We start from the raw sequence: 22,686 nt of genomic DNA, 5'->3' as shown, positions 1-22,686 counted from the left end.
CTGTCATAGCCTCTCCACAAGCACGATGACTGGCACGTAACAGGCACGCAATAAATATTTGGTGAATGGAAGAATGGGAAAGGAAAGGATAGTCTGTTTTAGAGAAAGACCTTTTCGGGCCACAGTGATACTATTAGATGGCAAAATCAGATCCAGGGAGGATATCTGTGCAGGAAGATATTGCAAGGGAGAGGCATAAAGAAAGAAAGACACCAAGAAAGCATAAAGCTGTATCCTCAGCGAATGGCATGAGGTCTGTCAGATAGGAAATGCGTAGTAAATGTTTGAAAAATGAATACAGAAATGAAACACACTCTCCATTCACTAATTTTAATTTTTAAAAATAGGCAATATTTTTTAGGGCTCTGTGACAGGTATTTTACATGCATTATCTCATTAAATCCCCAAAACAACTCTATGAGGCAGGTGCTATTATTATTTCCATTTTACAGATGAAGAAACTGAGGCTTAGAGAAGTTGCTCAGTATCACGAGCCAGTAAGTGAAGGAACTGGAATTTGAATCCGGTGGTCTCTAGCTCCTAGACCCGAGTCCTTCACCCTTAGGCTACCCTGGCTTCGTGAAACAGAGACCAGCTAAAAAGTGACTCTCTTCATGGGGGTGAGTTGCTATGTCTAAAATTAGATTCTTTAGGCGTTTATGTGCTTTTGAAGCATATTCAGCATATAACCGTAATAAAGGAGCTTTTCCTATGAAACATATTACTAACTAGGGAATCAGGCCTTCAGTAAGGGAGAAATGAGTTAAGTCCATGGTTTAATAAACCCTGCAGGTGATTCTGATGCACTGTTTTAAATATTCACCCTTGGAATAGAGCTTCTCAGTCCTGTGTCACTTGGGCCTTGAATGGGTTACAGGTGTGATGGTCCCCTTGGCCCAGCTGGGAGGAAGCCAGAGCCTGCAGGCTAATCACAGGCAGTCTTGTCTTGACTCTTTTTGTTATATATTATTTTCTGAGTGTCAGCATTGTGAAGTGGAAAAAGGCCAGAAAGCGCTGCTGCCTCAGGAAATCCAGGAACTTCTTATTTAATTTTTAAAAATCTTATAATAATAATGCCAACATTATTTTAACAGCAAGAAATTATTTATTGACTGTCTACAACATGCTAAGCAATTTACATATTTTTTTTGTTCAAATCTTACAACCACCCTTTGAGTTAAATATTATTATTATCGTCATTTTACAGATAGGGAAACAGGGCTTGGTGAAGTTGAGCTCCTCAAGGTCCTCCAAGTGGCATATACACACAGATCTTTTTAACCCTATGACACCTGTGCTCTTACAGGTCACGGTGAATACCATTACTTCTAATGTTGAAAGTTTACTCTGTGCCAGGCATTATTTTAAACACGTTACATACTTCTTCAATTATTTCAACTCAACCCTTTTACAAATGAGGAAACTGAGGCTCAGAGAAATTAAATAACTTTCCCAAGGGCAAAAGCTAATAAATCATGAACCAGGATTTGAACTCAAGAAGTTTGGCTCTTACAGCCACTATGGAAAACAGTGAAAGTTGCTAAGAGAGTAGATCATAAAAGTTCTCATCATAAAACAATTTTATAATCGTTTATGGTGACAGATGTTAACTGGACTTATTGTGGTGATCCTTTTGTAAATATATACAAATACGATGTTGTATACTTGAAACTACTATAATGTCCTATGTCAATTATACGTCAATAAAAAAAAGATAATAACAAAAACAACAAGAAAAAATAAGTCTGGCTCTAAAAGCATGGTCTGAAGCACCAGGAAAGCCTCCCAGTCCATGAAGGATGGAGACAGAGATGCTATGGTGATCATCTGGGGATAAAATTACTTAACGACTCCCACTGCTGCAGGACTGTGAGACGTGGGGAGGAGCTCTGGCTGGGCACTGTCATGGAGTTTGTTCTTTCCTTTCCTGTGTTTGCAGCTCACACCTGCTGCCCCAGAGCCTGGCATCGGTGCTTGCACCACATGTCAGACGCATGAAGAGATGCCATGCCCCTGAACAGGCTTTGGAGGACAGTTGCTTGTGGATTACATTCTTTTATGCACACATCATCACACGCTGGAGCCTCCTTCTGCAGTCTGTCCCCAGACCTCAGAGCCCTGAGTAAAGGGAGCCCAGCAGTGAGAGGGGAGAAGGCAGTGCCTCTCCTGGCAATAGCGACTGCCTTAAAGGACTAAGCATCCCCATTTGCCATTCTGGTCAGAAGCCTGGGCTCGAGTGTGGGGAGGTTGGGATCCTGGACAAAATGAGAATAGCCTACACAATCAGTGCACTTTCTGGGATATATACAGTCTTTCTACACACTCACCAGCTGGAGTGGGCCGGGGAAAGAACGGCATTGGGGAGGTAGGACTGACATCTGATGGTCATACACAGGGAGAAAACAAACGTCCCCCTAGTTCTCAATGCATCTCTAATTTTACAGCCAGCATCCTGAGCATTGCCCTAGGCCCTTCTGTTGTTTACACTTGTGTTCCCACAACTCCCTCACACTGCCATTGATTGAACTCATGACCCTGCTTCCTCCTCAAATCGAAAGGTCTGAAATTTCTATCAAACAATAGGCCTCTTGGTGAGGGAGGGTAATATCACTCCAGCAGCCCCTTCATACCAAGAACTGTAAGAACCTGTGGATTTCAGAGGACTCTATTACTTCTACTCTAATCTTGCACTTACACATATCGGATTGTTTGGAAGGGTCTGGGAGATGGGCAGGGCAAATGGAAAGCTGTGGCTGCTGGGGGTTCAAAATCATACAAAAGGTTCACCCTCCTAAACTTGTCTCCTACATTTCAGGAATGGGATAGGAGGACAGTGGCTATTCTGGAGTGATAGAAACCATGGTGACATGTCACAAAGTAGTGGCAGGCAGTGACTGGTACCCAAGCGATCCTCTTCTAAACCAAATGTCAAGCTCTTTTAGGGGCAGGAACTATAACTTACTCATCACTGTGTTCTCAGTGTGCACAATAGCTCCTGCCACAAAATTTGTACTCAAGAAATATTTGATGAAATGTAGTACTGACATATGCTACAACATGGAAGAACCCTGAAAACATGCTAAGTGAAACAAAGGACCACATATTATATGATTCCATTTATTTTAAATTCCTAGAACAGGCAAATTTATAGAGACAAGAAGTAAGTTAGTGGTCGCCTAGGGGTGGGGAAAATGAGGGGGTCGGGCACTAATGGCTAAGGGGTGCAAGATTTATTTCTGGGTTAATTAAAATGTTCTAAAATTTATTGTGGTGATTGATGTGAATATACTCTGTAAATATATTAAAAGCCATTGAATTTTATACTTTAAGTAGGTGAGTTATATGGTATCCCAAAAAGCTGTTAAAAAAGGAATATTTGATGAGTATATAAATGAACAAATGAACACAGTATATAGTTTCTGACTTTTGTCCTTAGAGTTATTTAGAACCACGGACTATTAGAACCACGCAAACTGCCAGACAAGGAATATTGATTCACACATGCATTCACTCTGGAGACATTTATGGAGTGTCTAGTGTGTATTCAGGTATTGTGCTAAGTGATAGCGATCCAGCAGCAAACAAGACTGCCCTCATGGAGCACACAGACTCACACTCTTGGTTCCTTTTCTCTAATAACTCTTTAGGAATTTTTTAGTTAGAGACCATTGCTGATTTTTATTATTCAGTTATGTAGAAATTGTAGCTGACTTTTATTTAGTCCAGTCTTAACTACGCTGAGTCTCCCCTGCAAAAAAAAAAAAATTGGGGGGGCTGAATCTTCCTTAAAATGATCTGACCCCAAAGGGGAACTATCACTGGAAATTTGATGCTGACTCTACTTGGCTGCTTTTAAATTACAAGAGATAATTTCCCACACTTTTTTTTCAGCTAAAGGAAAAAAATCTAAATCTCCTTTGGATCGCAGATGAGTTAAAATTATAATACCTGAATGGCAGCTTTTACCAGGCGCCAGTTGTCATTGGAAAAGGTAAGTATCCACTGAACAATTAGGGGGAAAAAAAAAACCTATAAAATTTTGGGTGTGTGATCACTAAACAGGTTTTGCACATGACCAGCAAAATTAGTTCATGAGCTGTGAATTGCAAAACAGCCGCCCCAGTGTGAGGCTGCCGTCTGCTGCTGGCAGGAGTGGCTTTCTGATTTCCTAGTCAGGGGAGGGGTTGGTTGGCTCATTTCGGGAGTGAGGTGATTCTCGATGCAGTGTGGCCCATGCAGCTTTGGTTTCAATGGGTCAAACCAGCATGTAGAAATGATGTCATGACATAGGGAGGCAGGTATGTAAGGAGATTGAGAGCAAAGTCTCTGGGTTCAGGAGAACCTGGGTTTAAGTCATGTCTCTGCTATTTACAAGCTATCAGTAAGTTCAGGCAACATAACCCCTTGGAGCCCCAGTTTCCTTTTTTAAAAAACTGAAATATAGCATTATCCTCTTCAGCAAAATGGGAACTAATAGTTTTTATAAGGATTAAGATAGATAATTAAGGTAAGTGAATTTAAATGACACAATAAAAGTATATTCATTCCTTATAAGTTAGGGTATCTGGGCATTTTTAAAAAATTATTATTAAAACTTTACTTTTTTAGAGCAGTTTTAGGTTCACAGTGAAACTGAGGGGAAAGTACAGAGATTTCCCATATACCCCTTGCTCCCACACATGCACAGCCTCCCCCATTTTCGACATTCTCTAACCCAGTGGGACATTTGTTATAATCAATGGACCTACACTGATACATCATCACCCAAAAGTTCATAGTTTACATCACGGTTCACTCTTGTTATTATATATTCTGAGTTTGGACAAATATATAATGATATGCATCCATAATGTATGCTGTAATACAGGCATTCCTTGGGGATACTGCAGGTTCAGTTCCGCCGCAATAAAGCAAATACTGTGATAAGCAAGTCGCACAAATTATTTGGTTTCCCAATGCATATAAAATTTATGTTTACATTATACTGTAGTCTGATAAGTGTGCAATAGCATTATGGCTAAAAAACAATGTACATACCTTAACTTAAAAATACTTTATTGATAAAAAATGCTAACCATCATTTGAACCTTCAGTGAGTCATAATGTTGCTGGTGGAAGGGCTGGCCTTGAAATTGGTGGCTGCTGGCTAACTGATCAGGATGGCATTTGCTGAAGGCTGGATGGCTGGGGCAATTTCTTAAAATAAGACAACAATGAAGTTTGCTGCGTCGACTGATTCTTCCTTTCATGAACAATTTCTCTTTGGCATGCAGTGCTATTTGATAGCATTTTATCCACAGTAGAACTTTTTTCAAAATTGGAATCAATTCTCTCAAACTCTGCTGTTGCTTTATCAACTAAATTTATGTAACATTCTAAATCCTTTGTTGTCATTTCAACAATCTTCGCAGCATCTTGACCTGGAGTAGATTCCATCTCAAGAAACTACTTTCTTTGCTTAAGAAGCAACTCTCCATCCGTTAAAGTTTTATCATGAGATTGCAGCAATTCAGTCACATCTTCAGGCTCCACTTCTAATTCTAGTTTTCTTGCTACTTTCAGCACATCTGCAGTTACTTCCTTCACTGAAGTCTTGAACTCCTCAAAGTCATCCATGAGGGTTGGAATCAACTTCTTCCAAATTCATTAACGTTTATACTTTGACCTCTTCCCATGAATCATGAATGTTCTTAATGGCATCTAGAATGGTGAATCCTTTCCAGAAGGTTTTCATTTTACTTTACCCAGACCCATCATAGGAATCACTATCTATGGCAGCTATAGCCTTATGGAATGTATTTCTTAAATGGTAAGACTTGAAAATTGAAATTACTCCTTGATCTATGGGCTGCAGAATGGATGTTGTGTTAGCAGGCATGGAAACAATATAAATCTTGTACATCTCCATCAGAGCTCTTGGGTGACCAGGTACATTGTCAATGAGCAGTTATATTTTGAAAGAAATCTTTTTTTTCTGAGCAGTAGATCTCAACAGTGGGCTTAAAATATTTAGTAAATCATGTTGTTAACAGATGTGCTGTCATCCATGTTTTGTTGTTCCATTTATAGAGCACAGAAAAAGCAGCTTTAGCATAATTCTTAAGAGCTCTAGGATTTTTGGAATGGTAAATTGAGCACTGGCTTCAACTTAAAGTCACCAGCTGCATTAGCTCCTAACAGGAGAGTCGACCTGTCCTTTGAAACCAGGCATTGAGTTTTCTTCTCTAGCTGTGAAAGTCCTAGATGGTATCTTCTTCCAATATAAGGCTGTTTCATCTACATTGAAACTCTTGTTTAGTGTAGCCACCTTCATTAATTATCTAAGCTAGATTTTCTGGATAACTTGCTGCAACTTCTATGTCAGCATGTGCTGCTTCACCTTGCACTTTTATGTTACAAGGACAGCTTCTTTCCTTAAACCTTATGAATCAGCATCTGCTAGCTTCAAATTTTTCTTCTGCAGCTTTTTCACCTCTCTAAGCCTTCACAGACTTGAAGAGAGTTAGGGCCTTGCTCTGGATTAGGCTTTGGCTTAAGGGAATTTTGTGGCTGACTTGATCTTCTATCAAGACCACTAAAACTTTCTCTATATCAGCAATAAGGCTGTTTTCCTTTCTCATCATTAGTACATTCACTGGAGAGTATCACTTTTAATTTCCTTCAAGAACTTTTCCTTTGCGTTCATAGCCTGGTTGTTTGATGCAAGAGGCCTAGCTTTCAGCCTATCTCAGCTTTCAACATGCCTTCCTCACTAAGCTTCATCATCTCTAGCTTTTGATTTAAAGTGAGAGGCGTGCTGCTTTTCTTTTCGCGTGAGTACTTAGATGCCATTGTAGGGTTATTAATTGGCCTAATTTCAATACCATTGTGTCTCAGGAATAGGGAGACCACAGGAGAGGAAGAGAGATGGGGGAATGACTGATAGGTAGAGCAGTCAGAACACACACATTTATCGATTAAGCTGTCTTACACAAGCAGTTTGTAGTGTCCCAAAACAATTACGATAGTAACATCCGAGATCACTGGTCACAGATCACCATAATAAATATAACAATAATGAAAAAGTTTGAAATATTATGAGAATTAACCAAAATGTGACACAAAGAAACAAAGTGAGCAAATGCTGTCGGAAAAAATGGTATAAATAGACTTGCTCAACACAGGTTGCTACAAATCTTCAGTTTGTAAAAAAGCAATTATCTGCAATGAGCAATAAAGCGAAGCACAATAAAATGAGATATGCCTATAAAGAGTATTTTCCTCCAAATCCTCTGTTATGTGGCATTTTTCAAAAAGCAAGATTTTTTGCCATACTTCCATTTGCCACCTCAGCTCAGGTTCTGTGTTAAATAAGTAAAAGTTAACTGAGGCATACATAGTACAACAACCTCATTTGGTCAAAAAATGTGAATGACAGTGAAACCAAACGCAGTAATTAGGGGGTTCTAACTATTCCTGGTCCTAGAATAATCTCGAAAACCTTCTTTTAGCATAAATAACACAACTTATTCCATCTTAGTTGGGTATTATCACCTTCATGCCTTTCCAGTCTCCAGCCTTAACTCTCTTCAACACAAGTTGCTGCCAACTCTTGTCTCTTCTTTTCTCAGAATATCCTGTAGGGGTTTTCATGTGTTTGCGCGCGCACGTGTGCATGTGTGCGCACACCTCTTCATATCACCACCCCCAAATTCTATCTGCAGACCCTAAGGGCTCCCTGCAGAAACCACAAGGGATCATTTGGCTTCCCTTGCTATGTCTTTGGGCAAATCCCAAATAGACATCTCTCTAAATGCCAGTTTCTTTCCTAATGGCTTTATTCTTCCCTAATGGTTTGTTTGTTTGTTTATCTGTATATATTTCAGGTTCTCTAAGAAGCCCTGTCTCATAGAGGGCTGAGTTGGTTTCAAGAGCTCAGGAGACGTACCTGGCTGCTTTCTGAGTAAGCTCCAGCGGGAAATCCGGGCACAGTAATTGCAGCAAACAGTGATATTCTTTCATGGTCAGCAAATCTGAAGTGGAAATGGAGAGAAACACATTAGGTCTCTGCATGTGAAGTCACTACGTTCTTTTTGGTCATTTCATGGGTTTCAGATCTCGTCTCAGTGGAGCTGCTCTTTTAAAGGTAAGAGAGTTAAGGGTGTGCTAGCTACTAACCTGTTGGGGTGAGATTTTAAGATCAATATTTATACAAAGCTCTTCCTGGGTGGGAGGCACCAGCTGCAACATTTTGGCCAAAGGAGCTTCACTGGTTTTGAAAAATGGTGGGGTGAGAAGAGGAAACAAAAGGGGTATTTCTTAGTTTGGTTTTCCTCATATATAAAAATCTGCAAGAATGAGTCATTTCAAAGCTGGTTAAATCTGCTGAAATTCTCTGGCATGGTAACATTTACCACAACCTGCCCAAAGACCATCCACAGACTGTCTGGAAGCAGTACTAAGGCAAACTCAGTCCTGCAATGTATGGAGAAGAATACAATATAGCAACCCACAGGCCTTATTACTCTGTCATCCAATATTGCTCAGACTGGCTTCTTTTTGATGCCTGAATACAAATCTGGTCATCATATTATCGGAAGCCAAGTTAGAGGTCCAAGGTATACAATCAAGGCGACCAAATGATTCCCGATATAAAGAAGCAGTGCTTTGAGAGAGCTGAGCCAGGATGAGGCTCTGTGGCCCGGCAGAAAACCCAGGAGATAACCCTCAGGGAGATTTATAGGATCCTAAGGGAGAGGACATACACTGATGTTGAAATGTTTGGGTACTGCACGTACTATTCCAAAAGATTTTTAGATCAGTCAAGAAGCAGTGATGCCCAAGTATTCAACATACCAAAGCATTTCAAATATGGAAGGACAGGCTAATGACAAAGCAAGAGTAAGCAACCTGGAAGCCATCCTAACTGGGAGAACGAGCGAGAGAAGGGAATCCAAAGGCCATGGCCACATTTGAGGAATGAAGATGATGATCATAGGCACTTGGTTTCTTTGGACCTAAGTTAGCCCAAGCCACAGGAATCCAGATCTCCTGCCCCTGCTAGTTCGGTTGATGCTTTTCCAAGATAAAAACCCCAAATCCCCAGAGACAGGCCTGGGTTCCTACTACTTTGTCATCAAAGCTCAATTCAAGGTGGGGGCAGAGAGTTAAACTAACCACATTGCCAAAATCAGGGACACCAAGGAACAGAATCAGCGTCAATGTAGGTCAAAGGATCAAGATGGCTTTTGTGGCCTTGGACTTGGCCGCAATAGGGTGTGCACTTTCCTCTCCTCACTTGCCTGACCTCGGGCACAGCTTGCTAGGAGGTTTTACTCTTCAAGGGAAGGAGTGATAGCCACTCATGGTCTCACAATTTGGGGTGAGGGACAGGAAAGGCAAAGGAAAGGGAGAAAAGCCACTGAATCTAATGTGTTCCAACTTTAATCTCACTCCAGAACTCCCTTTATAGAAAGAGGAATGATTTCTGGCAGGAAGTAAATAAAGGAAAGTTCTTCCTTGGAATCATCAGTGCTTTTTCAGGCTAAACTTTGGGGGCTTACTTAATACCATTCTTGGGGAGGGGGAATCAAAGTGTTCCGCAGGAATTCACATCTATCCCCATAATTACCTATAAAATATCCTCGGGAAGATAAACAGGGTGAAGGAAAATGAGAAGCTGAGAGAGAGAGAGAGAGAGAGAGAGAGCGCGTGCGAGCTGCGTAACCCTCATATGTAGCCAAGAAAGACAATGCCCCTCAGCTCCCTTTAGGTTCTTGATATTCTAACTCATGTACTTCAATATTCCTAAAGAGAAGAATGATTTACGAAAAATCATTCTGTATTTCTCTAATGTAGCAACAGACTCTCGGAAATATTAAATACACGAGAAAAACAGAATATGTCCTATTCACCACTTCTAAAACTTTACTTTCCCAAATGTAAAGAATATAGTCTGATAAAGAGATGAATGAAAATCAGGCAAACGAACAACTTTTACCACCTTAACTGTGGAAGGCAGTGGTTCTACTTCTATTAACATAGTGGTTAGATAATATCAAGGCCAGATGATTGGTCACTTGGAGACATTTCTTGGTTGTACAGTGAGTATTTGGGAGAATGGTGAAGGGTAAGACTTGTTCCAAAATCAGAACACTGATAAGCAAATGGGAGCTGTCTCCTTCCTGTCCCACAAACCAGGGTTCAAATCTTGGCTCTGCAATTTACCAGGTATGTAACTTTGGCAAAATTGCTCAATCTCTCTCTTAGTTTCTTGTCTGTAAAATGGAAATGATGATACTTATCAGGGTTGAAGTTACGATTAAAAGAGATGACATTCTTAGCAGAATGTCTAGAACATATAGTAACACCAAACAATGGGAGTTGTTTTGTTTTTGTTTTTAAATCCTTGGAGCAAAGACAGGAGAGGAGGAGAAGGTGTTTCTTGCCGAGTTTAAATGCTTAAACACCTTGGAGTGTTCTGCCTTGAAAATTCTGTCAGGTTGCCTGAGCCAAACCTGTTTTTGATACTCTTCTGCAGTATTCACTCGTTTGATATCACCATGTGCCTCCTTGGTTCCAGGCACAGCATCACAGCATGAACAAGCCAGCAGTCTACCTAGTTCCCGAGGCTCACACTCAGGCATTAATCCAAAATGCTCCGTCTACTTTGGGTCCCTGGGCTCTCAGAACTCTCCAAGATCTCAGAGGCCCTTCCAGGTGGCCCATGTCAGGTGATTGTTCGGGACTAACAGTAACTAGACTGAGCGGTCACTGAGCTCTATGCTCAGGCCTTGAATTAGCTCACTCAACCCTCACAACCACCTTGTGAAGTAGACTCCACTATTCCCAGTTCCACTTCACAGACAAGGACATGGAGGCTTAGAGGGATGAAATAATCTGGTGAGTGAGGAAAGAAGGGTCCAGAGCCTGGGGAACGGAAAGGGACCCGACTTTCCAGAGCAAGAGTCCAGGCTGGGAGAGAAAGAACGAGGACTGAGGGCTGGATGGGCTCAGTAACAATACTAACAGCTAACATTTACTGAGCACTTACTGTGGGCCAGGCACTGTTCTCCCAAGGGTTTCACATGTGTCAGCTCATCTAATCTTCATTATTGTTATCCCCATTCCACAGACACAAACTCAGATGCTACATGCTTAGGACAGAGAACTGGAATTCAAACTCAGGCGTCTGGCTCCAAAGTTTACCCAACTAACATCTTCAGCACCTTGATCTTATCTACCATAATGTGTGAAGGCTTAAGAGCCTTTTTTCCACTCCAAACAAACTACAGAAACCAAACAGCTCCAGGTGAACTGGATCAAGGAGACAATTCAAATGACTTGAGATTTTTTGCATGTGAGAAATTGAGTCTGAAAGGTTCTAATTACTGTCAACAGGAAAGACTGCAGCTTCAGCACCAGAGCCAGTGCTGGGCTGGAGGCAATGGGAGGGTGGAGGGTGAGTACACCTGTGCTGGTGGCCACTCCACCATTTCTCATCCCTGCCCACCTGCCAGCTGCTCTGCACCTTGGCAGGTGCAGGGAAGGTAAGTAGTGTGTACCAACAGATGCCTTCTCTAAAGGAATCCCCACAATTAGGAAAGCTTCAGCCAGCAAGTCCTGAAAGTTCAAAGGCAAAAGACATTAAGATCAAAATCAGAATACTCTCCACAAACTGGTGTTTCTCTTTTTGTGGGTGGTCAAAGCTGTTAAACTTTCTTACTCTAAACCTTGTACTTGTCCCATCGACTCTGCTTGGCTCTGGACCAGAGGGTTTTACACTCTTGATCCTATCATCTCCAGCGTAGTATTGTGGCTAATAGCATGGACTTCAGAGTGAGCCTGCCTGGGTCCAAATCTGAGCTTCACCACTGACTTCAAATTACTTGACCTTTAAACTCTTAGTGCCTTGGTTTTCTCATCTATAAAATGGGAATAACGATAGTACCAACATCATACAGTTGTTTTGAATTAATGTGTTGTACTTAGAACCATGGCCCGTCATAAGTGCTCTGTTGGTTATTTGCTATTATTATTTTAGAAATAAAGTCAGGTTTCTTTAAGGTTAATTACTTTCTCAAGAAACAACTAGTGAGAGGAGGGAGGAAGGAGATTCAGACCTAAGCGTGCCTAGCTCCAAAGAAGCTGCAAGTAGCACCCAGTTGGTTAGTGGAGGCCTTGATTTCTGATGATAGGGTTGTTCATGTCAGGTGATTGACAGCCTTTATATCTAAGTGAAACATACAGATACCCTCCATGTGGCCACATTAAACAGGGCAGAGTAGCTGGGCATGGCAGTTGTACTAGTTCAGAGCCCAGATTTTGCAATCAGGCAACCTGGCTCCACTATTTCACACCTAGTATGGTTGGACAAGTTATACAACTTCTCTGAACCTTGGTTTCTCATCTTAAAAATGTGAATAACTGTAGTACCCACCTAATGGGATCGTTGTAAAAGTCAAATGAGGTGATTTATATCTAAGGCCCTTTTCTGAAAAATTAGCAAAGTGTTCAAAAAGTGGTAGTATTGTTTTATAATTATTAACTGATTAAAATTTGAAGTCCTGAAATTGAGGAATCTTTGGACTTAACTAAAGCCCTGAGCATAATGCCTGGCACATAGTATTAAATATCTGTTGAAGGAATGAATGAATGAAAACATGAATTGCACAGTGACTCAGATGAAAGTTTGGAGGGACAAAGTTCTGGTCATTGTATAAACACAGAGAGGGGGACTCTCCAGGCACAGGAGGCATGCCTATCAAGTTAGCGGGGTTTAGGGGGATGCGAGGAGCTATAAAGTGCAGAAAGGGAAAATGTCCTGTTTGTAGGTACCATAACTTTTAGGAAACACGATAAATCACAAGTGTATTTAATGAGCTTGCAGACTCCTAGCACCTTCACCTTGAGTGCTCAATTCAATCAGCTTAAATATTTATTTTCATAGGAATGCATTACCAATTTTATCTTGAAAATCAGAGGAAGCCTAGGGTTTACTTCCCAGTAATTCAGTTTACCACTGGTACATCTCTAGCATGAATACTGTAGTTTTTAAGATAAGCATACCCCAACTCAAAATATTCTTCTGTTGGTTATCTTTACTCTAATCCTAGAGAGTTATAAATGAGGTTATTTTGGCTAAGAAAATTAATGTAGTCGGAAATTACTAATGCCCAATATATTCAGAGGCTAATTTGTTCTCACTTTTTTTCTTGGAAAAGAAGCATGAAGATCTTCTCTTGTCTTTCCTATATCTGGTTTGCCTTTCTGCTGTGAAAATTCTTGGCTCTGAAGCTCTATGGGGGCAGCTTCGTCATCTCTACAAACTCCTTGTAGACCACTGTGAGTGTCTACATTTGCTCAAAACTGGAGGTGTGTGGTTGCAGACGAAGATGTCTCTGTTTCTCCTGAGAAATGATGCCTTTTCCAGGGTCAAAGTGGTGTCATTAAAGGAAATCAATGGAGGAGTGCCAGATGGAAGGAACTAGGGCCATCTCTTTGTCCCTTACTCAGAGAAAGTCTTCCCCAAAGCCTGAATCACGGGGTTTTAGCTCCAGAAGTATGGAGGATGTAATGGGATTCAGTCTGAATTCATTTGTGTGTGTCTACATGTTGATAGCTGGGTAAGCTAGTGGTGGGACAAGAGCTGGAAACAATAAAATGCTACCAAGCCACGGGGAATCCCAGAGGACTGAACAACTTCTAGTTGGTTGGCTGCATGATCTCAATAGGAGCTACCACAAAGGCCAGAGAACACCACAGCCCATGAGTGGACTCTCCAATTTTCAGTTGCAATTGTTTTTATGCTCTTTTATGCAGGGGTTGTGAAGGCTCATTCTAAATGACACTCACCCTCAGCCAGGCTGCTCTGCCAAGAGATGCTCGGAAGGACGTGGACGGTTCAGGGCATGACCATACCACCCCTTCCAATTCCCAGGGCACTGAGGCTTTGGTACCATCCACAACCGAGTAAATAGTCCTTATGCTACTCTGCAAGGAAGGGGTAGGGAGTGATAGAGTGTGGGCAGGGAGATGGGGGAGGCAAGACATCCGACAGCTTCAGTCCCCATGCAGCACTTGGTATCACAAATCACAGGAAGACTCTAACATCCTAGGGCCATGCTCCTGTCAAGCACAGCCCGACAAGACGAGCAGGCCGTGTTCTTAAATTTTATCTTATTTGGCAGTATTGTTGTTTTATGTTATAAATGGAGGGAAATGATAATTAGTTTACTGAAAGGGAAATGATTTTACGAAAGGAATGAGAAGTAATGGCTTCCAGTGACACCTGTGGGGTAAAGCACTTGGGCTATTAATACTATCTTTTGCCAACTCATTAGTCCCCAGAACATGACTAGTGTGTTCAAATAGGGTCAGAAGGCCAGACTCTTTAGTCTTATATTTTATTATGACTAAGCCCAATATCAAGTGACTGTTTCTATTTGACCAGTATATATGTTCTAGTCAAAGTATTAAAGCAAACATAGTAACAATTTCATGGCAATTTTAGAATGAACAAAAGCAAGTACCTAGGAACTGTTTATTTTGTATAAAGATTTGAAGAAATGTTAGCATTTCTAATCGGGGTCTGAAATACTTCCCCCGGGATCATGTATGACACATCGTGGCAATATGATCAGATTTTTAGGCTAACCATGGCCATCCCTAGCTGCCACTGTGGGACTGAACCAGAGACCTGGTTTGATAAAAACCTCCATACTATGTCAGACTCTGGGGTGTTACCCTATCTTCTGTCCATCATGATGGAGCTGTTGAGATCTGGAGCACCAAGGCAGTGCTTGGTTCTGGGGAAGTCACTGTCTTAGACAGCTCTGATGGCACAAAACACAACAGGCTTGCACATGCCCAGGGTGGCACGTGGAAAGAGGCACTAGTGCCTGGAGAAAAGAAGGCCTTTCTCCAATAGTAACAGAGCTGGTTACTCTGGCACGGCATGGTCACCTGACCATTTATTGAAGAAATGGAAGGCAGCTTTGGATATCAAAATGTGGAGCAGGATCCTGGTGCCATAAGCTCCCAAAGGGTCCAGGAAAGTTATTTCAAGCCTAGCATTTGCACCACCATTCATTCTAATCCAGAGACCAACTGGCCCAGTTCTACTAGGTGTTGCTACTTCACGTTTGTTTGGAAATAAAAGAACAGGGTGTGCCCTTTGAAACAGGGACCTCAGGGTCAAGGTGTAATTCTCATCCAGGAAGATGCAGGTGCTGCTGAAAACTCCTGTGACCCACTCTCATTCTTAATGGAAGAGAAATGGTTCAACAGGCGCAAGAGCTAAGGTGGAAAATAAATCAGTCCCTCCTCACAGTAACTGAAGGAGAAAGGAAAATTCTGCCCTCTCAGTGGCGGTATATCTGGAATACCTTACTCAACCTTTGAAAGAGAGGCGGTATTTTAAATTTCCTTATACAGGTTTTATGGCCAGAATGAGGGCTTTCATGTTGTTTTAGGGAGAGAATATTCTGTTTTACCACAAAGATGCACCATGATACAGAGAAAAAAACTTTGTGTGTTTTCTGTAGAGAACTAACCACATTGTTCTGGACACAACTTTCCTGCGCCTCCATTTTCTCACCCATAAAATAAGGAAGTTGTGGTAAGTGAAGGTTGAAAAAAATTTTTAAATGGATATGCTTTTTTTTTTCCCCCAGTGGAAATCTCATAAGGACCTTCAATGTATAAAACAGATAAAAACAGTCTTTCTTACCTGACTTTCTCCTCAGTAGCCATCACCCAGGCTAAAGGTATGAGAAATGAGGTGGAGGGGACAGAAGGCTTGAGGCACTGCTTTCAAACTCTAGGGCTCTAGAGAGGACAGTACAAAAAAAAAAAAACCTGGTCTAACTCCTAAGTGAGTCTTCTGTAATTCTAGGTTAAGAATGAAAGCTCCCGAATCAGCCAACAGGATCCAAATCTTGGTTCTTCAGTTAGCTAGTCATGTGACACTGAGCAAGCCAATTAGAAATAAGAGTGAATAATAATAATATGAATAGTGGTAATACCAATATTGATCATGAAGTTTTTGAGGGGATTAAAAGAAATGATTAAAAAAGAGAAAGTAAATTGAAAGTGGTAGTATATGGCACAGGGGAGGCATTCAACAAACGGTACCTGCTCTCGTTATCACTCTCCTTCATTGGAGGCACACAGGTGGGGTGGCACCTGCATAACAGAAGGCACAATTCATGGAAAGTCTCCAGCTTAAGCCAATCTTGTGGCTAAAACAATCTTATTCCTTATCTCATGATTATTTTATCTTGCCTTTGTTCTTCATTGATGAGTGAATAACAGACTTCCTGCCTTCAGGCAGGTGCACAATACTTTTCTTGATAATCGATGTACTGCCAACCCTCTATCATCTCACTATTAAAAGTGCTGATCAGTCATGTTGGTAGAGACTGTAGAATTATGCAAAGCATTTTCATATGCATTATCAACTTCTGATCTCCGTAAGAACTTTGTGGGGCAGGGAGAGGATAATGGTATTATTTCTATTTTTATAGACAAGAAAAATGAGTCTCAGCAATGAAAAAAATCACCCAGTAAATGGTAGAGCCAGTATCAAATCAAGCCTTCTCATTCCAGGGCAAGGCCTCTTTCTACTACACAGGGTCCCTATGTCCTTTTCTTTTTTAATATATGACTCCTTGGGCCCTGGGAACTCAGCCCACTTTTATGTCTTCTATGGATGAAAAATACCTAGCATAGTGAATTCCATAATGAGAATGGAGTAAATGTTAGCTGCAACTATTATTATTATTATTAATATTTAAATCTGCCACCAGCTATTCTATCGCAATCATCCTTCTCCTAGGCTTGCTCCTGGGTTAGATGTAGTCTAACTGGTTTCTAGCTTCCTTGCTCGCCCCAAAACAAACTGACAGATCCTTTCAAGTTTAGGTGACTTGCTGTTAATCTCTATAAGAAAATAGGGAAGGGATAACAAAAAACCAAACATTTCAAACCATTATAAGCCTGTATCTGAATTTAATAGGACGAGACACAGATTAGCAAGAGAAAAGTGTAATGTACATAAAAAATATTTCCGACTTTTTCCTTTCCAATTTTAAATCAGGCCAATAGTTGGAATGAAATTCTATAAGCTATCAGCAAAACTGTCTGATGAGGACTTGTCTGAGAAAGCAAGCCACAGAAAACAAAGACCAAAAAAAGTTATTATTTCTCTGGGCTCTCTGCTGTCCAGAGTAGCCATTGAATAAATAAGAAGTGGAACAGATTATGCATTCAATTTGCTTAAAATGCATTTTCCTTCTTTTCTAAATAAATATAATGGAGTTACTCACTGAGGGTGAGTGGAACCAAGACAGACTAAAAATAAAAAACCAATCTAAAGTTGGGGAAAGGCTGTTGCCAGCATGTAGGCGTATTTATAAAGACCACAGCCTGTTCTCTCGTCAGAATCCACTAACTTGCACCAATGGTGATGGATTTATGGCTACCCATCAACTAAAAAAAAACAGACTTAGGAAACAAAAACAGCAGGAACCAGAAAGAGAATTGGATATAGATAAACACATACATCCCTCTCGATGAATCCACTTTTGTCTTTCGTGCTGTTTTCTGTCGTTTGTGGGCATATATAATATACCATGTCTATAATTATAAGTGTGGGTAAGAGAAAGAGGTAGCTAGAGACTGAAGAGTGTCTGACTGTTCTGGGACTGGATGGGAAAGGAAATTGATGTTAGCAGTTACTGTTCCTTAAAGCCATCAGCTTTGTTTTTCAAAGTATGGTTTTCCTGGTAAAAGACTCTTTGCCTGTAATGTGAGTGAATCACTCATCTTAATTTAATAAAAATGTGAACCGAATGACAGTGGCTCTGCATCCTGGGAAATGACACAATGGTTAGGCTTTCTGAACCCTGATCCTTATCTTTCAGTGGGGCTGGCAGGCATACAAAAAGAAAGGAAAAAGATGAATATACCCTAGTGGCAACAGTGGATGAACCTACCCAATTTCTCTTATGCGCAGTGTCCTAAAAGACAAAGTCTGGTCTTACTCATTGGAGTCTGGATAAGGTACCTGTTTTCCCCATCGATCGGTGGCCTCCAACTGGGCACTAACTCTTTATGCCTCAGTTTTTTCCTCTGTCATACCTCACATATGAACGATCAGGGTTGACTAGACTAAGTTAAATATATTTTAAAGTATGTAAGATTGTATACCCTATTGACTGTTTAAATTGTGTCACATTTCTGCAAAACCAATTTTAAAAATTAGGAAAACAAAAGAATAAGAAGTGGGAAGACATCAAAGGGTCTTAAAAAAGCACAACCATTCAAAACTATTAAAAAATGTGCAAACTGGGGGGAGGGGATAAAAATGTGCAAACTTTTTTGTCTCAATAATCCTCAGGGTTCTATTTGGGTCTAACATTCTGGGATTCTTCACTGTGATTCTCTGTGCTTGAGGCAATAGCATAAACCCGAGGTAGGACATAATTTGAATCCAGGTAGCACATAACTTGCTGGGAGAGTGGGAATGCTAGTAAACCCATGTTTTTGCTTTCTCGTGCAGCACACACAATAGCTAAGAACATAAGATCTGGAATTAAGACAGGGTTCAAAATGCCTCTGTTATCTCCTAGCTATGTGGCATGGGCAAAATTCTCTGAGCCTCAGTTTTCTCATCTGTAAAATGGGATAATACTTCTCAGACTCTACACAATGGGGGCCCTTGCTAACTGCATTTCCTTCTATTTACCCCTTGCTCTGACCATTCCAGCCACACTGGTTTTGCTGATTCTTGAATATGTCAAGCATGCTCTGTCTCAGACTATTATACTGTTGTCCCCTCTGCCTCTGGATACCTGCATAGTTCTTACCTCTTTCAGGTCTCTGCTCAAATACCACTAAGGCCAACCCTGGCCTGAGTATTGAAAACAGCAGCTCTTGCCCTACTCCCTGTCTCATTTTCCTGCTTCATTTTTCTCCATAGTATTTATCACTGTATGATCTACTGTATATTTTTAAACTGTATTAGGCAGTTTAAAGGCAAAGATTTTGACTCTTTTGTTTCTTGTTGGTTCTCAATAAATTATTGAGGAGCAAGACTGCTGTGATGATTAAGTGAGATAATGCTTGTGAAGCTTCAAGCACTCACTGTCTGAGACACAGGTTTTGTTTCGCTTGAACTTTATTTTCAAATTTTTGAACTAAAACATTTAAAAAATCAAGACATTTCTCACAATACAATCTACATTTCAGATGTAATGTAGAAAAAAAATCAGAAGAAAAAAAATCAGAAGACCTGGCAGTGCTGGGCCAGTGCATGGCTACAATCAGGTGGAGCTGAGGCAGAGGATGCCCTTGTCAGTTTGCTATAGACCCTGCTGCATCCCACTGAATAACATCTGTGATTCTTTCTTATATCACCTGTCTGGCTGCTGCAGGCATCTGAATTTTCAACCCCAGTATAGAGTTTCTCTCTGGAAGCATTTACAATAAAGATTTAATTCCTCTGCCTAAATGAGTTTAAGATAAAAAGGAACTAGATGACATCAGGATATTAAAGGTAAAAAGCAAAACAAAAATTGTTTATGAAATATAATCCTTTCTTTGCTTTTAAACATATATAAATTTACATAGAATAAAGAATGGAATACACCAAAGTGTTAATAATGGTGGTTAATTCTGGGTTTGTGGATTATGGGAAATTTCTATTTTCTTGCAATCAGAAGAATAAAATTTATTTCATAAAAAGCTACCCAGATTTATGGTATGAAAATTATTTCTCAATAAAGCTGTCAAAGAAAGAAAGGAAGGAAAGCAAGCCAGCCAGCCACCACTCAGAGAAATTGTCAACTCTGCACCTTCCTTCAGAAACATATTTCCATGTCCCTCATTCTCAGTGGCTCTATCTCCCACCCCCATCTCAATCACCTTGTTTTGTCCATAATGAAAAGAGGGTACAATGCTGATAACCATATTTTATAATCCTTTATATGCTTCTAGATCTTATTATAATGCCCCTTGGTCCTGTCTTTATATGTTCACAGTCCAGGCTCACTAGGGGCACAGTAAGGTTATACATCCCTTCAAATGACAGCAGGGTTGGGGAGGAAAACCCGTTATCAAAGTCAGGGCTAAAACTGATTAGTTACAATACAATTAGATTTCATTTCTCTCATCTCTTATCACATTTCTTGATGGTTTTCCTTCCTCTCCACAGACTGAGATGATTTTTTTCCTCTTGGGAACAGTGTGGCTGAGCAGAAGGAATGCCTTAGGAGACTTGAAACCCTGCCTTGGTTCTGCCAGACTAGTTCACCTGAGCAAGCTACTTCCTCTTTAGGTGTTAGTTTCTTCATCTGTAAAATGAAGATAACAATCAAATATCTACTTGAGAGCAAGAGGCCAGATCTACGACTCTGTGATTCTCAAGGCTTTTCTAAGTTGTGGAGTTACAAAATGGACTAACTTCCAATGCTGAGAACAATGAAAATGTTTCCTCCAGGTGTGTGTACCCTACACGGTAATACTTAATGTATTCAAAACTTAACTAATAGGCGATCTCAAACATCTAGATGCTAATAAGTCTCTAAGTGGGCAAAACGGATGTCACAAAGTTCACACACTAAAGCTTATGAGGTTAAATACAGGCTTTGAAGATAAGCTCTGATGATAGAGTTTTAATAAGCTTGGCCATCTAGGTTTTAAGCTCTATGCAGATTAGACAAAGTAAACTGGGAGAGAAAAAAGGAACTATAAAAGGCAGGTGCAAGGATAGCAGTGAGGAGGAATTAGGCGTTAACAATATGACGGAAACAGAGAAGTAGGAAAAAAGTTAAAATACAATCTAGATGCATTTAGGGTACACTTCAATAAGCTCCGAAGACAACAGTGTTTTCCAGCACAATAAAATAATTTGTTTATAAAGCTGATACTTAGATGCCAAGATAAGTTAAATTATACTTAATGCAGGAAAGAGTATTACATTTAAGTATATTTTGAAAAGATTTCCATGTAGTTAATATTAAAAACAAAAAAATTGGTACTCAAACTTTAAAAGAGTAGGCTGTAAGACTGTAAAATTCTTCTTCTGAGTTTTTCTATATTTACTGTCTCTAAGCCATTTATTTATCACTTCTTATACATAGCCTCCTGGCGTTAGTTATGTTTGTAAGCTACTTTCCTGAGTGCTGTACACCCATTACCTCATTTAGTCCCATGGGATAAACATTGTTCTCATATTACCTGCAGACACAGGGAGGTTAAATCATTTGTGCAGTGTCATAACTAGTAGGTAGCACATTTGGGCTTTGAAACCATGGGTCTACCTGAATCCAAAGCATGTTATTTTAAGTATTCCATGATTTACTGATAGTCTAATTATGATATATGTATCTGTTTGCCCCATCACCACCAACAGACCAAGTCTTGAGAGTAAGTACTCTATCTCCCTTGCTTTTATATGCCACAGGAACCGGTAACATAGTAGGCACGCAAAAATGTTCAATGGACTTCATCTCTATGACTCTCTATGGAGATCACAAACCTTAAAGACAATGTAGTATATCCCAATGTATCTCCAAGTATGATTCATGAATCATCTATATCCCAGACCTCTGGAATCAGAATCAGCAATTAAACAAATAGCTCAGGTGATTCTTATGCATACTAAAATCTGAGGACTTTTGACCTAGAGCTTGAAAGCACATTCTTTAGAATTAGTCAATCCTGAGTTCAGATCCCAGCTCCACTACTTGTTAGATGAATGATCTGGGGCAAGTTAGTTACTTATATTCTTTGAGCTTCAATTCCATCATCTTTAAAATGAGGCAACCAGAAACAACTACCTCATAGGGTTTTGAAGGGGCAAAGTTCATTCCTGCACCAGGAATTATGGAGCACCTACTATGTGCTAGATATTGCCTTTTAGGAACTTAGGATACATTAGGGAATAGAAAAGCACCTTGCCCTCATGAAACTTATCTTATATTGGAGAAACAGATGATAAATAATAAACAAAATAAACTACATAGTAAGTTAGTGATACAAATAATCAGAAAAAATAGAATAGAGCAAGTCGCATAGGTAGTATGCTAGTGGTGGTACGATTTTATAGAGAGTAGTCTAGGTAAGTGTCATGGGGAAGGTAACACCTAAGCAAAGAATAGAAGGAGGTTAAAAAGTAACCTAGGCAGACGTATGAGGGAAGAGCACCCTAGGCAGAGGGCACAGCCACTGCAAAGGCCTTAAGGAGGGAGTGTGCCTATTAGATAAGAGGAAGAGCATAGAAGCTAGTGTAGCTGGAGCTAAGACAAGAGGGAAAGGAATAAGAGATGAGGTTAGAGAAATAACTGGGGTCAGTTCACGCACGTCCTTTTAGGCCTACAAGTAGAGATTAAATGGCATAGTCACGTTAAGTGCTTAGAACATATATGGTGCACAGTAAACATTTAATGGATTGTATCCACATCTGTATTTACATTAATATCTTCTGGTTCTAAGCCATGCTGGTCTGGAAGGTCGGGCTACAGAGACTATAGCACCTTTTATGTACTTTGGTGGGGTTAGAGTGTCCTTCAACATGTCCAAAAGTACAGAAATCAAAAAGATCAAAGGCCTGGGTGATCCCTAGCAGCAAGCAGAAATGGCTAATTCACTGCAGGTGCTCAGAAAAACTGAACTAACAGAACCATACAAAGTCAACACGGCATC

The 22,686-nt window shown here is 40.3% G+C and overlaps 1 protein-coding gene across 3 annotated transcripts in view; it reads right to left on the bottom strand.

Moving 5' to 3' along the window:
• CUNH11orf49 (chromosome unknown C11orf49 homolog) overlaps nucleotides 1-22,686 on the bottom strand; it is a 140,341-nt gene that overhangs the window by 17,307 nt on the left and 100,348 nt on the right. For all 3 annotated transcript variants that reach the window (XM_006908098.3, XM_006908097.2, XM_025044044.1), the window contains exon 4: nucleotides 7,928-8,012. In XM_006908098.3, coding sequence (XP_006908160.1) covers nucleotides 7,928-8,012 — 85 coding nt within the window. The remainder of the gene's footprint in view (nucleotides 1-7,927; nucleotides 8,013-22,686) is intronic.

Source organism: Pteropus alecto, unplaced genomic scaffold (assembly GCF_000325575.1).
Source record: "Pteropus alecto unplaced genomic scaffold, ASM32557v1 scaffold71, whole genome shotgun sequence".
NCBI classification, from domain to species: domain Eukaryota; kingdom Metazoa; phylum Chordata; class Mammalia; order Chiroptera; family Pteropodidae; genus Pteropus; species Pteropus alecto.
Note: the sequence above shows the minus strand (reverse complement) of the source record. Positions and strands in the feature narration are given on the sequence as shown.